The sequence below is a fragment of the Canis aureus genome, chromosome 10 (assembly GCF_053574225.1).
Source record: "Canis aureus isolate CA01 chromosome 10, VMU_Caureus_v.1.0, whole genome shotgun sequence".
NCBI lineage: Eukaryota > Metazoa > Chordata > Mammalia > Carnivora > Canidae > Canis > Canis aureus.
The window spans coordinates 22,054,915-22,072,476 of NC_135620.1; the positions used below are offsets into that span (position 1 = coordinate 22,054,915).

The 17,562-nt window shown below is 46.0% G+C and overlaps 1 protein-coding gene across 4 annotated transcripts in view; it reads left to right on the forward strand.

The window, feature by feature from the left end:
- The window catches only part of LOC144322069 (solute carrier family 22 member 4), a 44,704-nt gene that overhangs the window by 2,896 nt on the left and 24,246 nt on the right, over nucleotides 1-17,562 (forward strand). For 3 of the 4 annotated variants that reach the window (XM_077911608.1, XM_077911609.1, XM_077911607.1), the window contains exons 2-3: nucleotides 13,191-13,294; nucleotides 15,145-15,299. In XM_077911608.1, coding sequence (XP_077767734.1) covers nucleotides 13,191-13,294; nucleotides 15,145-15,299 — 259 coding nt within the window. The remainder of the gene's footprint in view (nucleotides 1-13,190; nucleotides 13,295-15,144; nucleotides 15,300-17,562) is intronic. The other variant, XM_077911610.1, reaches the window with a different exon arrangement.

Below are 17,562 nucleotides of genomic sequence, written 5' to 3' on the forward strand. Positions count from 1 at the left end.
CTGGTGTTTGGGAGGAAGGAGGGGAGAAGCACCAGGGTGAGTAGGGGGAGGTGGCTCTCCCCAGAGAGATGGTGGCACAAGAAGTCCTGGAGTTAGACTGGAGGGCCAATTCTGACTGCACCCCTAGCCACTTGGCTCACTTCAGCAGGTTACATCACTGCTCAAAGCCTCAGTTTCCTTAACTATAAGAGTGGACACAAGTATATGAAAATATGCTCAAATTACTAATTATTAAAAAATATATTACTAATTATTAAGGAAATCAAAACCACAATGAGATACCACCTAACATCCATTAAGATGGCTGCTATCAAAAAATACAGAAAATAACATGTGTTGGCAGGGATGTGGAGAAATTGGAATCCCCATGTACTGTTGGTAGGAATGTAAAAAGGTGTAGCCACTATGAAAAATAGTGTAGCAGTTCTTTAAAAAATTAAACTTAGAATTACCATTGAATCCAGCATATCACTTCTGGGCCTATATACACAAGAATTGAAAGCAGGGTCTCAAAGAAGTATTTGTATGCTTATGTTCATAGCAACATTATTCATAACAGCCAAAAGGTAAAAGCATCCCAAATGTCCATCAATGGATACATGGATGAAGAAAATGTGGCATATAGATACCATGGAATATTATTCAGCCTTAAAAAGGAAGGAAATTCTGACATATGCTACAATACAGGTGAATTTTAAGGACTTTATGCTGAGTGAAATAAGCCAGTCAGAAAAAAGACAAAAACTGTGATTTCACAGTATGAAGAGTAGTCAAACTCAGAAAAACAGAAAGAAGTAGTTACTAGGGGCTGGGGCAGGGAGAAATGGGGAGTTGTTGTTCAATGGGTATAGAGTCTAGTTTGGCAAGATGAAAAGAATTCTGGGGATTGCATAACAATATGAATATATTTAACTCTACTGAACTGTATACTTAAAGACCATTAAGATGGTTAACTTTATGTTATGTGGTTTCTTTTTTATAATTTTTTAAAAGTGAGGGGGATCCCTGGGTGGCGCAGCGGTTTAGCGCCTGCCTTTGGCCCAGGGCGCGATCCTGGAGACCCGGGATCGAATCCCACGTCGGGCTCCCGGTGCATGGAGCCTGCTTCTCCCTCAGCCTGTGTCTCTTCCTCTCTCTCTCTCTCTCTCTCTCTCTCTGTGTGTGACTATCATAAAAAAAAAAAAAATTAAAAGTGAGGATCAGGGCAGCCCGGGAGGCTCAGAGGTTTAGCGCCGCCTTTGGCCTGGGGCGTGATCCTGGAGTCCCAGGATCAAGTCCCATGTCGGGCTCCCTGCATGGAACCTGCTTCTCCCTCTCCCTATGTCTCTGCCTCTCTCTCTCTCTCTTTCTCTCTCTCTCTCTCTCTCTCTGTCTCTCATGAATAAATAAATAAAATCTTTTTTAAAAAGTGAGGATCATAAGAGTGCACAGCTTCTCTGAGTTGTTGGGAGGACTCGGTGAGGCCATGCCACACCCCTCAGAACCAGCAAATGGGGATCATTGGCCTGTGGGTGAGGAGAGGTAAGGGCAAAATCTCATCACCTCTGGCTGTACAATATGAGCATTGTGGAAGCTGTGCTAAGGTCCAGGATGCAGCCAGAATAATGGGTGATGAGACTTGCTAGAGGCTGTGCCCCTTGGCTCCTGGGAAAGTTCTAGGACCTACAGAATAAGATATAGGTCCACATCCACACTGACTTGGCCACTGCTGTGGGAGAAGTGGCCCCAGCTCAACCATAGGGTCAAGCTCAGGGACCCTGACCAGGTTCTCTGCGTCCCAGCTGGCACGATCCAAGTAAAGGAACTGTCATCAGATGGTTTCTGTTTTAGCCCGCCATGCAGGATCTCTCAGTGGGCATACCCTTGGGGACAGCTGAACCAACACGTGACCCCCACAGGGATGGCAAGGTCAGCCAGGAAACCAAGGATGGCATGTTCTGCTTGGAAATGCCTCTCATAGAATGCCATGAGGCAGGAGTGTGGTTTTTGAGCTGGGACTTGCATGAGTGTGTCTGTCTGTGTATTTTTGCGTAAGGTGGTTTCCTTCCTCCAGGGCTGTTTATAAAGTCCAATTGATGATTCTTTTATAGTTATTAAGAATTACATTTTTACAAACTTCCTTTTGAATGAGTTTTTGACTTAGAGAAAAGTTGTCAAAATAGTATAGAGAATTCGGGCAGCCTGGGTGGCTCAGCGTTTTGGCGCCACCGTCAGCCCAGGGTGTGATCCTGGAAACCTGGGATCGAGTCCCATGTCGGGCTCCCTGCATGGAGCCTGCTTCTCCCTCTATCTGTGTCTCTGCCTCTCTCTCTCTGTGTCTCTCATGAATAAATAAATAAAATCTTTAAAAAAAAAAAAAAGAGATTCTCTGTCTCCCTTTAAAAAAAATAGTATAGAGAATTCACATATACCTTTCAACCAGCTTCCCTTATGTTAACAATTTACATAACCATAATTCCTGTATCAAAACCAGGAAATTAATGTTAGTTGCTCTATAATTAACTAAACTACAAACAGTATTTGAATTTCACCAGTTTCTAGTAGTGTTTTTTTTCTAGTAATATTCCCCTCACCACCACCACCACCAGTAATGTTCTTTTTTCTGTGTTTGATCCAATCCAGAAGCTCACACTGTACTTAGTTGGCCTGCCACCTTAGTCTCTTCTGATCTGCGACCATGCCTCTCAGTCTTGCCTTATCATTCATCACCTTGACACTTTTCATGAGTCTATCAATTATTTTGATGAATGTCCCTTGGTTTGGATTTGCATGATTTTTCTCATGATAAGATTGAGCTTGTGCAGCTTTTGGTAAGAATATTGTAGAAGCAATATGTCCTCAGGGCATCATACCAGTGGGTCTATGGTGTTGATAGGGCTTGTGATTGGTGATGTCAGCTTTGATCACGTGGTTAAGTGGTGGTCTGCTGGGCTTTTTCACCATGAAGTCAGTATTTTTCCCCTTCATAATTGATAAGTATCTTGGGGGATATACTTTGAGACTATTCAGATATCCCGTTTATCCTCAAACATTTATCCGCTGATTTTAGCATCCATCTCAGGACCTTAACAGAAACAAGTATTACTGTGGTGTTTGCCTAGTGGTAATTTTGCATCTCCCACATTCTTTCCAATTTATTAATTGGAATTCTTCTCTAGATAAGAGCTTCCCCTTCACTCCCATTTATTTATTTATGCAATTATTACTTTGGTCCAGCTTAAACCAAGTTATTTTTCACTTCAAGGATAGCGATGGTAAAAATCCAGGGTAAGGTCCTTCATCTGTCTCTGGAGTCAGAGCTGGAGGAGCCTGTATTTTCCCTTGCAGGATGGAGTGCCAGACACCTCTTAGCTATGTTATCTGCAGGGTGTGCAGCACAAGGACAGAAGCAGGGACTAGTGGGATATGGCCCAATGGATTGAGACTAAAACTTCTGTTGAGGAAGGAAGGGACCCCACACATCACCAAACAGTCTGTCTGATACAGAGTCCTTGCTGCTGAGACCTACTGCAGTGGCGAGACCAGCCTCAGTGAGCATGGCTCTCTGTATAACCCTTCAGTGCCACAAACCCCAAAGAGAAAAGGTCTATGTGTGAGAAAACTCAAAGCCCTCCTGCCCTACAGCTGAAGGAACAGAGAGGGCAGCAGATATCCTGCTGTGCAGATTTATCAGAGTCACAGGGCAAGGGCCACAGGGCAAGCAGTAGGGGTGAGCCTGGCTCATGGCCAGGGTGTAAGCCTGGGTTGTCTTTTTCCTCAAACATGCCCACTTTTCTCTTGGAACATCATTAGGCAGACTTGATACCCTTCAGTCCATAGGCTGGGAAAACTAGGCAGTCACCTCTGAGCTGAGTACTGTTTCTCCTAGGCCCCGTGATCCAGAGGCCCTGTAAGAGCCTTTTTGTTAAGGACCAGATTTCTGTGTCAGGCTCCCAGTGGCCCAAGGCAGGCATGCTGCTCCATCACATGGGCTCCTTTCCTCTTCTAACATGGTTGCATCCTTTACGAACCCATGGGTGGAGCTGCTGGTAGGTATACAGTCTCCAGCAAAGGGCCTGGACCTCTTGAAGCACCAGCCTTGTGCCATCTTTCTTGGGACCTGGGTGGGATCAGGGCATGAACAGAGCAAGACATATTGATTCTCTACCCATAGCTCAAAGGTATGAGGTCGGAACCTGGAGGCCTCGTCTTCTGCTATCAGGGCACTTATGGGAGGCATTGGGAGTAGCAAAGGAGGAACAATGACAAACTAAGGCTGGTACTTGGTTGGCTACTACATGGGACTGCGTACAGCAGCTCCCAGGGGTGTGACTCATCTGAGGCCCAGGTGGGCTCTGGCGAAGGTAAAAATTTGGAGCAATAGGCAGGCATAAGCTGTTTTCTTTCTACCAGGCCTACAAGCTACCAGGAAATGCTGCTGGCTAGTGTGGGGACTGGCAGCTTAGCTGTCAGGACAGCCTGAATGTTAGCCAAGTTCACACTCAGACTAGCTCTCTGTCAGATTCCAAAGGGGAGGTGTTGGATCTCCGCCTCCAGGCAACACCGGGGAGATTTTCTAAAAGTTTTTTCCAGAAAACAAATAAAGGAGACTAAGGGAGTTTTCCCTTGCTCTGGTATGAATGTGCTTCCCTGTTTGCTTAGCAGCTGCACCCCCCAAACAATTTCCCTTGTTGCTTCTCAGTTATGATCCTCTGACAATGGCCATGAGGATCTGAGTGTGCTTTTGTCTGGAGGCTGCTTCACCCACATCTCCTGCCAAGTTTCTGGATAAACAAACTTTGTCCACCCCTCCTGGTGGGCAGTAGAACCCTCACACAGAGTCCAAGAGGTAGGATGGTGTACTGACAAAAACAAAGCTTTGGCAGGGTGGGTCAGAGGAGCTGCAAGTGCCTCAGGCCTCTGCATGGACAGTAATTTACATCAGGCTAAATTCAGTTTATGTTCAAGGCTAATACAGGGCTTCTGTGTTGTCTGAAATCTTGGTCTACTGTTAAGCATACCTCTGAGCCCAAAAGAAAAGCAAGGATTCCCATTTGGAGTTGTGACAGTGGAGAGAGAATGGAGGCTCTTGGGAAAGGCTGGGTTGAGTCACATGCCTTGGCAATGAGCACAGATAGCCCAAGGCTGGTGACTTTTGCTGTGTATTTGCAGGTCTGGAGGGCAGGTTCACAGTGGCACCTTCCAGAGCTTCCCCTCCATGCTGGGAGGCTGACACAGACCCCATCCCATTTACTTACATACCCAGAGTAGAGCAGTGGACCTGTGGTGGATCCAGTGCCAGGATGCAAGGGGGAGAGCCTGGGCTCTGAGTGCCCCCTCTACTTCCCTCACATTCCTCCACCCCATCCTCACCGTCCCACTCACACCTACCGGGTCTTTTGCTTTGATTCAGCCTTCAGTGACCGTAGAGTTCTCCACTGAGACCTCCCCAACTCTGGTTGCTTTTTCTTTACCTCTAATCTGAGAAGAAATGAAAATATTTTGAGGTCTAGCCACCTCCCTGGATTCCATGAGCTTCGAGTTGTAGAGGCTTAATTCCTGTTGAGTATAACTGAGAGATTGGGGAATCCCATCCTCTACTTGGCCCCTACTCGTATAGTGGCAGCTCTACCCCAGATTCCACAGGCTGAGAATACTAGGACCCTGGTTGTGCATATCCCAGATTGTTTGTCAGGTAAATGTTCCATCCAAGGAGAGTCAAGCCAAAAAGATAGAGGCTACCACTCTTACCCAGTATCCAATTAATAAACCAAGGCATCACTCTGGAGGGCTTCTTTGCCTGCCACCAGCTCTGGAGCAAGGGCTCAGATATTTTTGTCCAGGGGCACAGGTAGTCCCTAAGAACAGAGAGCTCGGAAGCTGTCCCCATAGGAAATAACTTCATTTGAAAAGAAGTTGAAGAAGAAAAACACTAATCTATATAGCTCAGAAACTCAGTGAATTTCAACTAGAAAAAAACCAAAAAATTCCACACACTGACATTATAGAAAAACCACTGAGAGCCAAAGAGAAAGGAAAAGTGTTTGGTTTCTTTTTTAAGATTTTATTTATTTATTCCTGAGAGACACAGAGAGAGGCAGAGACACAGACAGAGGGAAAAGCAGGCTCCATGCAGGGAGCCTGATGTGGGACTTGATCCCGGTACTCTGGGATCACGCCCTTAGCTGAAGGCAGACACTCAACCACTGAGCCACCCAGGTGTCCCAAAGGGAAAGTTTTAAAAGCAGCAAGAAAAATATGACTTGTCATGTACAAGGGAACCCTAATAAGTTTCACATTTGACTTCTCATCAAAAACTGTGGGGCAAAAAAAACCCAAAAAACTAAAAACAAAAAAACATAGGGCAAGAAGGCAGCAGAATAACATATTCAAAATACTGAAAGGAAAAAGATGTCAACCAAGAATCTTATTTCCAGCAAAATTATCTTTCAAAAATGAAGTAAAGATATTCTCAGATACAAAAATAAATAACAAAGGCAGTGAGAAATTTTGGTAGCCCTGCTATCTTACAAGAAATACTTAAGTTATTCAGGAATACATTTTTTTTTTAATGCACAACTTAAGCTCCAAAAACTAAAAAAAAAAAAAAAAAAAAAAAAAAAATCTTGAAAGAAATTAAAGGAGACCTAAATAAATAGAAATACATGTCATGTTCTGTTCACAAAGCAGATGACTTAATATTGTTAAGATGGCAGCACTCCTCAAATTGATCTGTAGGTTCAACACAAAAGATGTTCAGTGTCATTAGTCATTAGGGAAATGAAAATTGAAACCGCAATGAGACACTTCCTAACACCTGCTAGGATGGTTAAAATTAAAATGACATACAATAACAAGCATTGGTAGGAATATGGAGAACTGAAACCCTCATTCATTGCTGTTGGGACTGTAAAACAGTGCAGCCACTTTAGGAAACAGAGAGTTTGTTGAAACTTGGCAGTTGTACTCCTACATATATGCCCAAGAAAAGTGAAAACATATATCCATGCAAAATCTTGTCCACAAAAGTTCATAGCATCATTCTTCATAACAGCTGAAAAGTAGAAACAGCTCCATTGTCTTATCAACTGGTGATTGGCTAAGTTAGATGTGGCCTACCCATACAATAGTATATTATTTAACCACAAAAAGCAAAGCACTGTTATGTGCTAAAACAAGATGAATAAACCTTGAAAACATTATGCTGAGTGAATATGTATATATGTTGTATATGTTCCACTTATATTAAATGTCCAGAATCGGCAAATCTTTGGAGACAGCAAGTATATTACTGGTTGCCAGGGGGTGGGGGAAGTGAGTAGGAAGTGACTGCTAATAGGTATGGTGTTTCTTCCAGAGGTGATGAATATGTTCTAAAATTAGTGCTAGTGGTTGAGGAATTCTTGGAATACTGAATACCACTGAATTGTACACACATTACAAGAGTGAATTTTATGTGACGTGAACTGTATTTCAATGAAGCTATTATAAACAAAAAGACTAAAAATGCCAGATTTCCCTACCCTACTCACTCCCTGCCCTATTGCTATGGTGGCCAGGAAAGTTTTTGCTTATTCACAACAAAGTTATGAAAAAAGAAATTGGAGTGGACGTGTGTTCTATTGTTAACTACTTCCTGAGTTTCCTCCTGGAATGAAAAAAAAAAGTGTAAGATGACATAGTAGAAACCTCTTTTCATTCTTAAATGGACTATTGCTAACTTTTCATTCACAGTCATCTCTGAGATTGATACCCATTATAAAAGGATTTTATAGTTTGTATCAAAAGCTTTTTCAATTGTTGGTCATTGACCAGGAAATTCTTATTTCTAAGAATTACTGTTGCCACAAATTTAAGTGTAACTTGCTTTACTTATTTATTCATGCTGTTTGTTCTAAGTCATGGCCATGAGGACAAAGGCATGGGCTCCATAAAAAGGGAACTACCATTTAATGAGGTCTGAAACATGTCAGACACTGTGTTAAACACTCCACTTATATTTCCTGTCCTGTGCTCACTACAACCCCAGGAGGGGTTATTATTGTCATGTCTCTGAGGATGAAAAGGGAGGCCAATCTAGGTGGGTGAAAGCCTAAAGTCACAACCAGAAAGTGGCAGAGCCCAAAAGAGCCTGTGCTCTGCTCAACATCAGACTGCCATCTGGAGTTCTCAGTTCTATGGAGATCATTAGGGATAACTTATCCTTATGGTCCTTGATGGCTTTGGTAAAGGCTAAAACTGCTAGACTGGCTACTTTGAGAGTTCAAGGCTGAGGGTGATTTTCAAAGGACAATGTGTGATGTCTCACATTTCCCAAACCCCTTTTCCATTACATCTGATTGTTCAGCATTCAGCATTCACTCATCAGCAGTTTGTTCAGAGTCCACCATGTGCCTAGCCCCATGCGAGCATTAGTTATCTAAGATGAGTATCTGAACGAGTTCAGGTTTTAGAACTCTGTCCATCTGGAGGAGGATGAGGTAGGGGAGGCCTCTTTTCCTCCCTAGCCAGAGAACAAGGGCACGGTGGCCCAGAAGAGAGCCTGCCCTGCCCAGGACTGCCAGGCTCATGCATGCACAATATGCACACTTGATCTGTCCTGTAAAGAATGCTTGACCTTGAGCTTTGTGGAGGTAGTAACCATGTCTGTTTTGTGCCCCACACAGAGTCTGGCCCAGAACAGGTGCTCAATGACGGTTGAATAAATAATTAAGCAATTCCTTTTACTAGTCCACTAGAACTTGGGCTGGTTGCTTCATTGCTCCAGGCCTTCATTTCCTCATTTGAAAAATAGGGATAAAGAAAGTACCCATTTCACATGGCGACCTTGAGATCACATGAGATAATACAAGGCACAAAATGAGCACCCAATATACTATAGTTGTCATTTCTGTTAGTACTGCTCAGTGGCATGAGAAGCATATTCTTCTATGTCAAGAGTGACCTCTCGTCTTCTATTACCTTGTGACCTGGGTTGTTTTTTCTTAAAGCAAAGCCAAAAGCTAGATGGCCTTTGTGCAGAGTTCATATTAGACCAACTTAGAATGTTGGTCTTAGACCGTGAGGATCAGACAGACACAGTAACCCTGGGAGGGCATATCCAGTGCCCCCACACTGCACAGTTTGGGGCCACTTAGTTCCCACAATCCACTCTCTACCCAGTGTGTGTGTGTGTGTGTGTGTGTGTGTGTGCGCGCTCGCACAGTGGAAAAGGGGATTATGTTTTAGAAACGTTAATGCTTGACCTGAAAGCACAGCTCCAGAGCAATGCCAGCCAGTTCCTTAATAGACTGTCCACCACTAGCCTCTGAGCAGACCACATGTGTGTATGTTTGTGTGTACATGCATGTGTGCATATGTGCAGAGATACAAGGGACAGTTCTATCTTATTTAGGAAAAGACTATCTTCTATTGGGTTTACAATGTCACTGTCAGCCACAGGGAGTTCTCTGGGCTCTGGCTAATGGAATCCCAAAACACACCCTTCAAATCCCAAGGGACTGGTCACAGGTAGGACCTGGCCTTCACTAGAATAACCCCTTGGAGAAAAGGGCCCTTCTTCAGGCTGGCAGCTGATTTATCAGACTTCGGTCCCATGACTTACAGCTGGAACTTTGTCTGCTGATCCTGTGTCCTATTACTAGGGCCTTTGCAGCTTCCCAAAAAGATTCTGTGGCACAGTAACTCTTCAAGAGAGGGCCCAACCTTGAAACCAACTATGAGTAGCCATGACATCAGCTGCCTTCCCCTGCTGGGTATGAGCAGGATTTCCAAAAACCAATAGCACCAACCCTGGGCTTGGGACAGGTGGCTGCTGTGTGCATGTGGCTACCACCTGTGCCACAGGATGCTGATGGGGATTTGGGACACCCCTCTTCAGGGAGGAAGAGGAACCTAGAGCCGTGGCTGCATAGGCTATAGTAGGGAGTGATGGGGAGCTGGCCCATACCTCATCCTTCCTAGCACCCCAGTGCAAAACTTGCCCTGCTCCCTTCCCCAAAGAGACAAGGCTCGACCCTCTACTGGGCCATCTTTATAGGCACACAAACTGTGCAGTTATATGGGGCTCCACACTTGGTTGTAATGCTCTGCTACTGATGTCTTGAAATTCTTCATAATTTTTGAATAAGAGGTCTTGCATTTTCATGTCGCATTGGGCCTGCAAATTAAGTAGCCAGTCACTACACTTGCCACATAATCCCTGGTGCCACAATCTTCTTCTTTCTTTTCTGTCCTTAAGTCTTATTTATCCTGCCTTTGGGCAAAATCCTGACAGAAAATACTCAAAAAAACACAAAAGAAAGCTCTTCTCTTTGGAAGAGCTTTCCTACTTGACTGGAAATGAAATGGTGACAGTGGATAACAGATACACTGATACCCATGGGATTTTCTGACATCTGTCCAGTTCTAAAGGCTGGTAGTTTTCTTACCCCTAGTCCTAGCATCTCCCTTGAAGAAACATAGTGGATGGCATTTAATAAGCTCATTTGTCTGACCTTTAGAATTCTTGCCCAAAGCATAACATGGGTAAAGGTTGAACTCTAAGGCCTGAGTTGGTATTTAGCAAGCCTATGTATTTGCAAACAAACACTAGTCTCTGAGCCTCATTTTTGTTTTTGTTTTTTTTTTTTAAGATTTATTTATTTATTTGAGAGAGAGTGGGGTGGGGCCAGAGGGAGAGAATCCCAAGCAGGATCCATGCCCAAGCACAGATCCCAATACAGAGCTCAATCCCACAATCCTGAGATCATGACCTGAACCAAAACCAAGAGTCTAATGCTCAACCAACTGAGCCACCCAGGTGCCCAAGCCTCAGTTTACTCTAAAACAAAACAAAAGGGCAGCCTGGGTGGCTCAACAGTTTAGCGCCACCTTTGGCCCAGGGCGTGATCCTGGAGACCCAGGATGGAGTCCCATGTCAGGCTCCCTGCATGGGGCCTGCTTCTCCCTCTGCCTGTGTCTCTGTCACTCTCATTCTCTCTCTCTCTCTCTCTCTCTCTCTCTCTCTCTGTCTCATAAATAAATAAAATCTTTTTAAAAATTTTTTAAAAATTAAAAAAAAAAAACAGACAAAACATGTTATGAGGCTTAGGAGTCTCAATCATTAATCTGTTTGTTAGGGCAGATTCTAAGCTCCTTTCTGATACTTTAGGCAGCAATCTTTGGAAGTGGGTGGCCATTAATTCAGGTACATGTCCTGTCTATGCCTTCTGACCCAAGGCATGCCAAGGCACATGAATCTGGGCATTCAGTTTTGGAGGGTTTGTCCCCTCTCCCCTGAAACCCCTACAGGAACCCCAGTTGAAGCAACTGTTCTCTGAGCATGGTCTGAAATGCAATCTCTGATTGTGCTTGAGGAATAGAGAGCTGAGGTCTTGGCCCACTTTGTTTTTCCTCTGCAGAGCTGTGCTTAGACATTCTGCCTGTAGCCAGCAATGTGGGTGCCAGGAAAGGCAGCCTCATGAATCTTGTTATTGTCTTTAGGACGGCGGTGTTTGCAAGGACATTATCCTCAACATCATGGCGTGACCTCTTTGTGGAAGGAAGTATATAGGAGAGACTTCTCTTAGGTCTTAGTACTTAGAAATACTAGCTTCTGGAGAACGAGTTTATTGCTTTGCATACAGGGATTCTGCAAGCTGAGCCACTGCAATCCTCAGAGCCTGGCAAGCAGGCAGGCCCCTGGGCAGGATGACTGGTTGTCAGTCTTACCCTTGGCTTGGTTATTTTGCAATCCCTCCTCCCCTGGGCTGTTTGCCCTGATTCCTTAGCTTTTTGTTTTATACTTTCCCCTTGTATGTGTCCTTATAAACATCCCTCTCTGCTACACAGTGAAGTGTGATAATAAACATGGGAATTCATTTTTAAATCTACTTCAGGGAAGTTGTGAGGATTAAGAACTGAATGGCTTCATGAATGTCAAAGAAGCAGCACAACCACCCAGTTGAGGTGGGATTCAATAGGAGGCAGGGTTTTTTTTTTTTTCTCTAGACTGGATCATCTTGCTACACACAGCAATCCCCTGATCCACACAGCCTATATATATATATATATATATATATATATATATATATATATAGAGAGAGAGAGAGAGAGAGAGAGAGAGAGATGTGTATATGTATGTATATATATGTGTGTGTGTGTGTATGTGTGTGTGAGAGATATATATATATATATATATACCTCACTGAACACACTTTGAAATTTTTGCAACCTCCCTTGAGATTTTGCTGACTTGACTTAATTAAAGAGCTGAGAACTAAAATTCTTCCTGAAGCCCTCATTTTATGGGTCCACCAGTAGGGACTTGTTAGGGCTAAAACAGCCCACAGGCCTGAAGCACAGGAGGAACCACCCTTCTGGGAAGGCTGGGTGGGAAGGAGTGTGGAGGAGGGTAGAGGAGATAAAGAGTGCTGGAGAGGTGCAGATCCCCCACCCCCATGGCCACACAGTGGGCCCTGAATTCATGCCCCATAGGCTTGGCCTATGGTATGAATGGAGCAGAGAGAACAAGGTTTTCAGAAGGAATCTGCTCAGAAAATATAATCACAGACCACTTGGACTTTTCAGCAGGGCAGAGGAAACTTCGGCTTAGGCCCTATGCCCTGGCCCTGGGGAGTTTCAAAGAGACTTGGAGCTTCTCTCCATGCTTGGATGTCTTCTGAAGCAGAAATATGACCTTGCTTCATACTGCTTCACAGTGGAGGGGTCACCAGGCACAGCCATGGCCTTGGCAGGCTTCTTGCTATGTGACACAAGCAAAGCTGAGGTATTAACCTCTCTAACCCCTAGAAGAGGAAGGTGAGGGGCGCCTGGGTATGTCAGTGGTTGAGCGTCTTGCCTTTGGCTCAGGGCGTGATCCCAGGGTTCTGGGATCGAGTCCAGCATCAGGCTCCCCCAAAGGGAGCCTGCTTCTTCCTCTGCCTATGTCTCTGCCTCTCTCTGTGTCTCTCATGAATCAGTAAATAAAATCTTTAAAAAAACGAAGAGGAAGGTGAATCACAGGGCGACAGTGACTTGGCCCCCAGGGCATGGTAGAATCAGGAGTCAACCCCAGGGCTGTGGAACCTCTGCCCTTAGCACAAAGGCAACAGCCTGTCACAGGAGCGGAGACCCTGTTCCAGCTGCCATGCTAATACTCCCTCAGATCTGGGCTGGGGCTGGGCCTGCTGGAGGGCTGGGCTCACATTTCATGTTGTCTTCTCTGGCAGTGGAGTCTAGTGTGTGAGGATGATTGGAAGACGCCCCTCACCTCCTCCCTGTTCTTTGTGGGTGTGCTCCTTGGCTCCTTTGTGTCTGGGCAGCTATCTGACAGGTAAGGAGGCTGGGAGGGAGGAAAGCTGGAATAGGGCCCCTTGTCAATTCACTGCCAATCTTGGGGTGGGAGTAAATTTAAGGCATTTCCACTCAGAAAGAGAGGATCCCCCCACACACACACGCCAACAAGTCAGTGAAAGGAGGAGCAGTGATGTCTCATGTTTCCTGTTCCATCAGCCCCTTGCTGGAACCTTCTTTTGTTCAGTTCTCCCAGCCTCAAACCTCCAGGGATTTGGCCAAGGGTCAGGAAGACTCAATGGCCTCACTGGAAACAGATTCTTATATCACCAAACCTCTCAAAAAAAAAAAAAAAAAATACACTGCTACCCTCACCACTACTGCCCCACCTTACTTCTTACTCTTAGAAGGTCTAAGAGTTTGGTCTGTCCACAGACAGCCATCCATTAGTCAGAGGAAGGTCCAGACAGCCAGGACCCATACTGCTGCTGTGGGTCAGGCCCCCAGCAGGGCACCAGGGCCGCAGAACTGACCCATGCTGGTTGTGGGCCTCCTGAAACTCAGAGTCTAGAGGAGACAGTGCCATGGCCCCAGGAAAAATGCCTCACTAGCCCCTGAATGTCCTAAGGGCACCAGAGCAGGCAGGTGGGAGTGCTCAGTAGCAGGGTTGGGAAGGCTTCCCAGAGGACTGCCTGTCCCTCCTTCAGTTACAAAGTCCCAAGGGACTACAAGCCCAAAAGCCTGAGACCTGAATTTGGAAAATGTGGTAGGAGACTGTTCTGCTCACACCTGTGCTCCATTCTACCCATTGGTCACCATCAGAAAGTAAAATGAGACTTAAGCCAACTCTTGCATCATATTTACAGTTGCAAGCTACACTTCCCGTAGACGATTCCCACACAATTTTGGTTGCACATTAGACTCACCTGGGAAAATTGATTAAATCCTAATACCCAAACTGCATCCCAGAAAATAAGAATCTTGGGGGGTGGGGTGCTGGCCCCAGCATTTTTTGGGAGCAGGGGATTTCAAGTGCAGCTAAGGTTAGATACCACTGCCATAGAGGTAGATCCTCATTCCAGATTGACAGAACTAGATACTAGATTACCTGCAATATGTACTCATCCATTTTCCAGAAATGTGGTGTCAGTTTCTACCTGTGGCTTTTTTTTTTTTTTTTTTTTTTATTTATTCATGATAGTCACACAGAGAGAGACAGAGAGGCAGAGACACAGGCAGAGGGAGAAGCAGGCTCCATGCACCGGGAGCCCGATATGGGATTCGATCCCGGGTCTCCAGGATCACGCCCTGGGCCAAAGGCAGGCGGCAAACCGCTGCGCCACCCGGGGATCCCTTTTTTTTCTTTTCTTTTTTTTTTTTTTTTCCTGTGGCTTGTTCCAAAGAGCAGATTTCTCTCTTTTTTTTTTAAAGATTTTATTTTTATTTATTCATGAGAGACCAGAGAGAGAGAGAGAGAGGCAGAGACACAGGCAGAGGGAGAAGCAGACTCCATGCAGGGAGCCTGACGTGGGACTCGATCCTGGGTCTCCAGGATCATGCCCTGGGCTGAAGATGGCACAAAACCGCTGGGCCACTGGGGCTGCCCTAAAGAGCAGATTTCTATGGGGACCTTGCATCAGCTGCTCTATGCTTTCGAGATATAGGGCCTCCACAGAAGTTTTAGGATCTCAAAAGGCACCTCCTGGGGAGATGGATGCCTGAGACATCACAGAGGAAGAACTCAGGAAGATGAGGCCGAGAAAAGTTGTTACAGCCCTGAAAACAAAACAAAGTCTGCAGTGATAAGTGACTCAAAGCTTGCCACATGCCCTGAGTTACAGCTGCCTTGACCTGCATGTGCCATGTTTTGTGCTGTGCTATATTCTACAGGTTTGGCAGGAAGAACATCCTCTTTGCAACCATGGCTGTGCAGACTGGCTTCAGCTTCCTGCAGATTTTCTCCATCAACTGGGAGATGTTTACTGTGTTATTTGTCATCGTTGGCATGGGCCAGATCTCCAACTATGTGGTGGCCTTCATTCTAGGTAGGAATGGCTTCAACCCTCAGAGCTTCTCCTTCCAACCGTCTGAGAGGCCTCAGAAAAGGGGGCCACTAAAGAGGGCATAGGGAGTGCTCTTAGCACAGAAGGAAGCACCTCAACCCATCGGCTGTCCTTCTAAAACAGGATCAGCCTCAGATATACATGTGTTGGGGAGGGGGCTGTAGTCTCAGGTTCTTCGATCTGATCACAGACAAGCAAGTGCTCACAGGGAGCCAGCTCTGTCCTGGGCTCTGAAATGCGGTAGTGAATGCCACCCACACAATAACTGAGACACATCTCGGGAGCATAGGGCTTGGGAAAGGCACAACGTTGGGGTGCTGGAGGAGGAACCACCTAGAGATGTCTTTGATCTGAGTTGTGAAGGCTTGGAACTTCGGTCTGGGCTATGGCACAGTGTTTCTGGCAGCTGTGCCTGGCCCCTGGAGGGACTAAGGGTAGTTGGTGTGGCCAGTACACAGGTGGAAGACACATGTGCTGACAGGAGTTCAGTGCCAGACCGCCATCACTGGGCAGGTCTGGCCTCACCCTGAGTCACAGTACACCCCAGAGCATATCAGCTGCCTGCAGGACGAGTGCTGTTGATAGTACTCCTGTCTCCTAGCAGCAGCCTTGCTTCTGGAGTCTCAGGCAGCATGAAGGGGACACACAAGCTAAAAAGGACATGAGGAGGCCCCCAGCGCTCTCACCAGCATTTCCCCGGAGGAAGTGAGGTGAGCTCCGAGCAGCCTGGCCAGCGTCACCCACAGGAGCAAGTGTCCCCAACATGCTCTCTTTGCCAACCTGTTCTCTTCCTCGCTGAGTGGGGGTGTGGGGAATGAGGGGCCCCTCTGGTACAACACATACCAGTTCCCATAATCTCTTGTGTGATGTCATCATTGGCTCAGTGCTGGCCTAGTTTGTCCCTATTGTCACACTGTAATTATTAATAGTGCCTATTTATTTATTTATTTATTTAAGATTTTATTTATTTATTCATGAGAGACACAGAGAGAGAGAGGCAGAGACACAGGCAGAGGGAGAAGCAGGCTCCATGCAAGGAGCCCAATGTGGGATTCGATCCCAGGTCTCCAGGATCACAACCCAGGCCGAAGGCGGCACTAAACCACTGAGACACCAGGGCTGCCCAATAGTGCCCTTTTAATGTGAGTCTAACAATTCTTTTTTTTTTTTAAGATTTTTTTTTTATTTATTCATGAGAGACACAGAGAGAGAGAGGAAGAGACGTAAGCAGAGGGAGAAGCAGGCTCCCCACAGGAAGCCCAATGCAGGACTCAATCCCAGGACCCCAGGATCATGACCTGAGCCAAAGGCAGACACTCAACCACTGAGCCACCCAGGTGCCCCTGAGTCTAACAATTCTTAATGTCTCTAAAGTCTGAATCTGTGAAGATGGATTCTGATTGCTTTTAAGAGTCTAAATGACTCACTAGCTTGGGAGATGCTGTGTTCTCTTAGTTGAGGAGGTGTACACTCTCTGTGAGGTTGCCAAGATGGGATTGCTCACATTCCACTCCTTTAATCATTTGTGAAGAGCTCCTTGACACAGCCAAGTTTTCTGGAGGGGGGTTCGGGGGGATGGAAGAGCACACTGAAGCCACATGGTCCCGGCCATTAGCACCCTCTGTAACAGGTCCCAGCAGGAAGGGGGGGAGCCAGATGTTCTTAAAGAACATCCTTTTGTTTTAGAGGACACAGAGATTAAGGCCAGTGGTGCTAGAAGCTAAGGATTAGAAGAATTCAGGATGGAGACTGCAAACTCCTAAGGCCTCATGACCCCAAGGACACAGGGCTCTTGGGTAAAGTCTATTTGTTCTCATGGGCAACATTTCCCAGAATCTATATTCCTAGTGGTAATCCTCCCTAAACCCAAAAAGTCCAATTTGTGGCTCAGCTTGGGACAGACACAGGTACATACAGACACATCCAGGACTAAACAGGCCTCCTCAAAACAGAGGACTCTGCCTGAGGCGGGCAGACCCCTCTAAGGAGGACCTAAAGGACCATCTGGAATGGAAGGGCAGAAAATCATGGTGAAGCCAGAGAAACCCTGTCACTGGGATTGGGACCCAGGTGGGGTTTGCGCCAGCATGGCATCCCCCAGGTTCTACTGAATGGCCAGTGTTGCGTCCTTCCTTTCCAGAGGCAAGGGCGCTTCTGGGGCCTTGGAACCTCCCCTGTGCGTAGGTGAGGCTGGGAGAGCCCACCCCAGCCCTCCTGCGGGGAAGTCCTGCCCAACTGGCCCTGA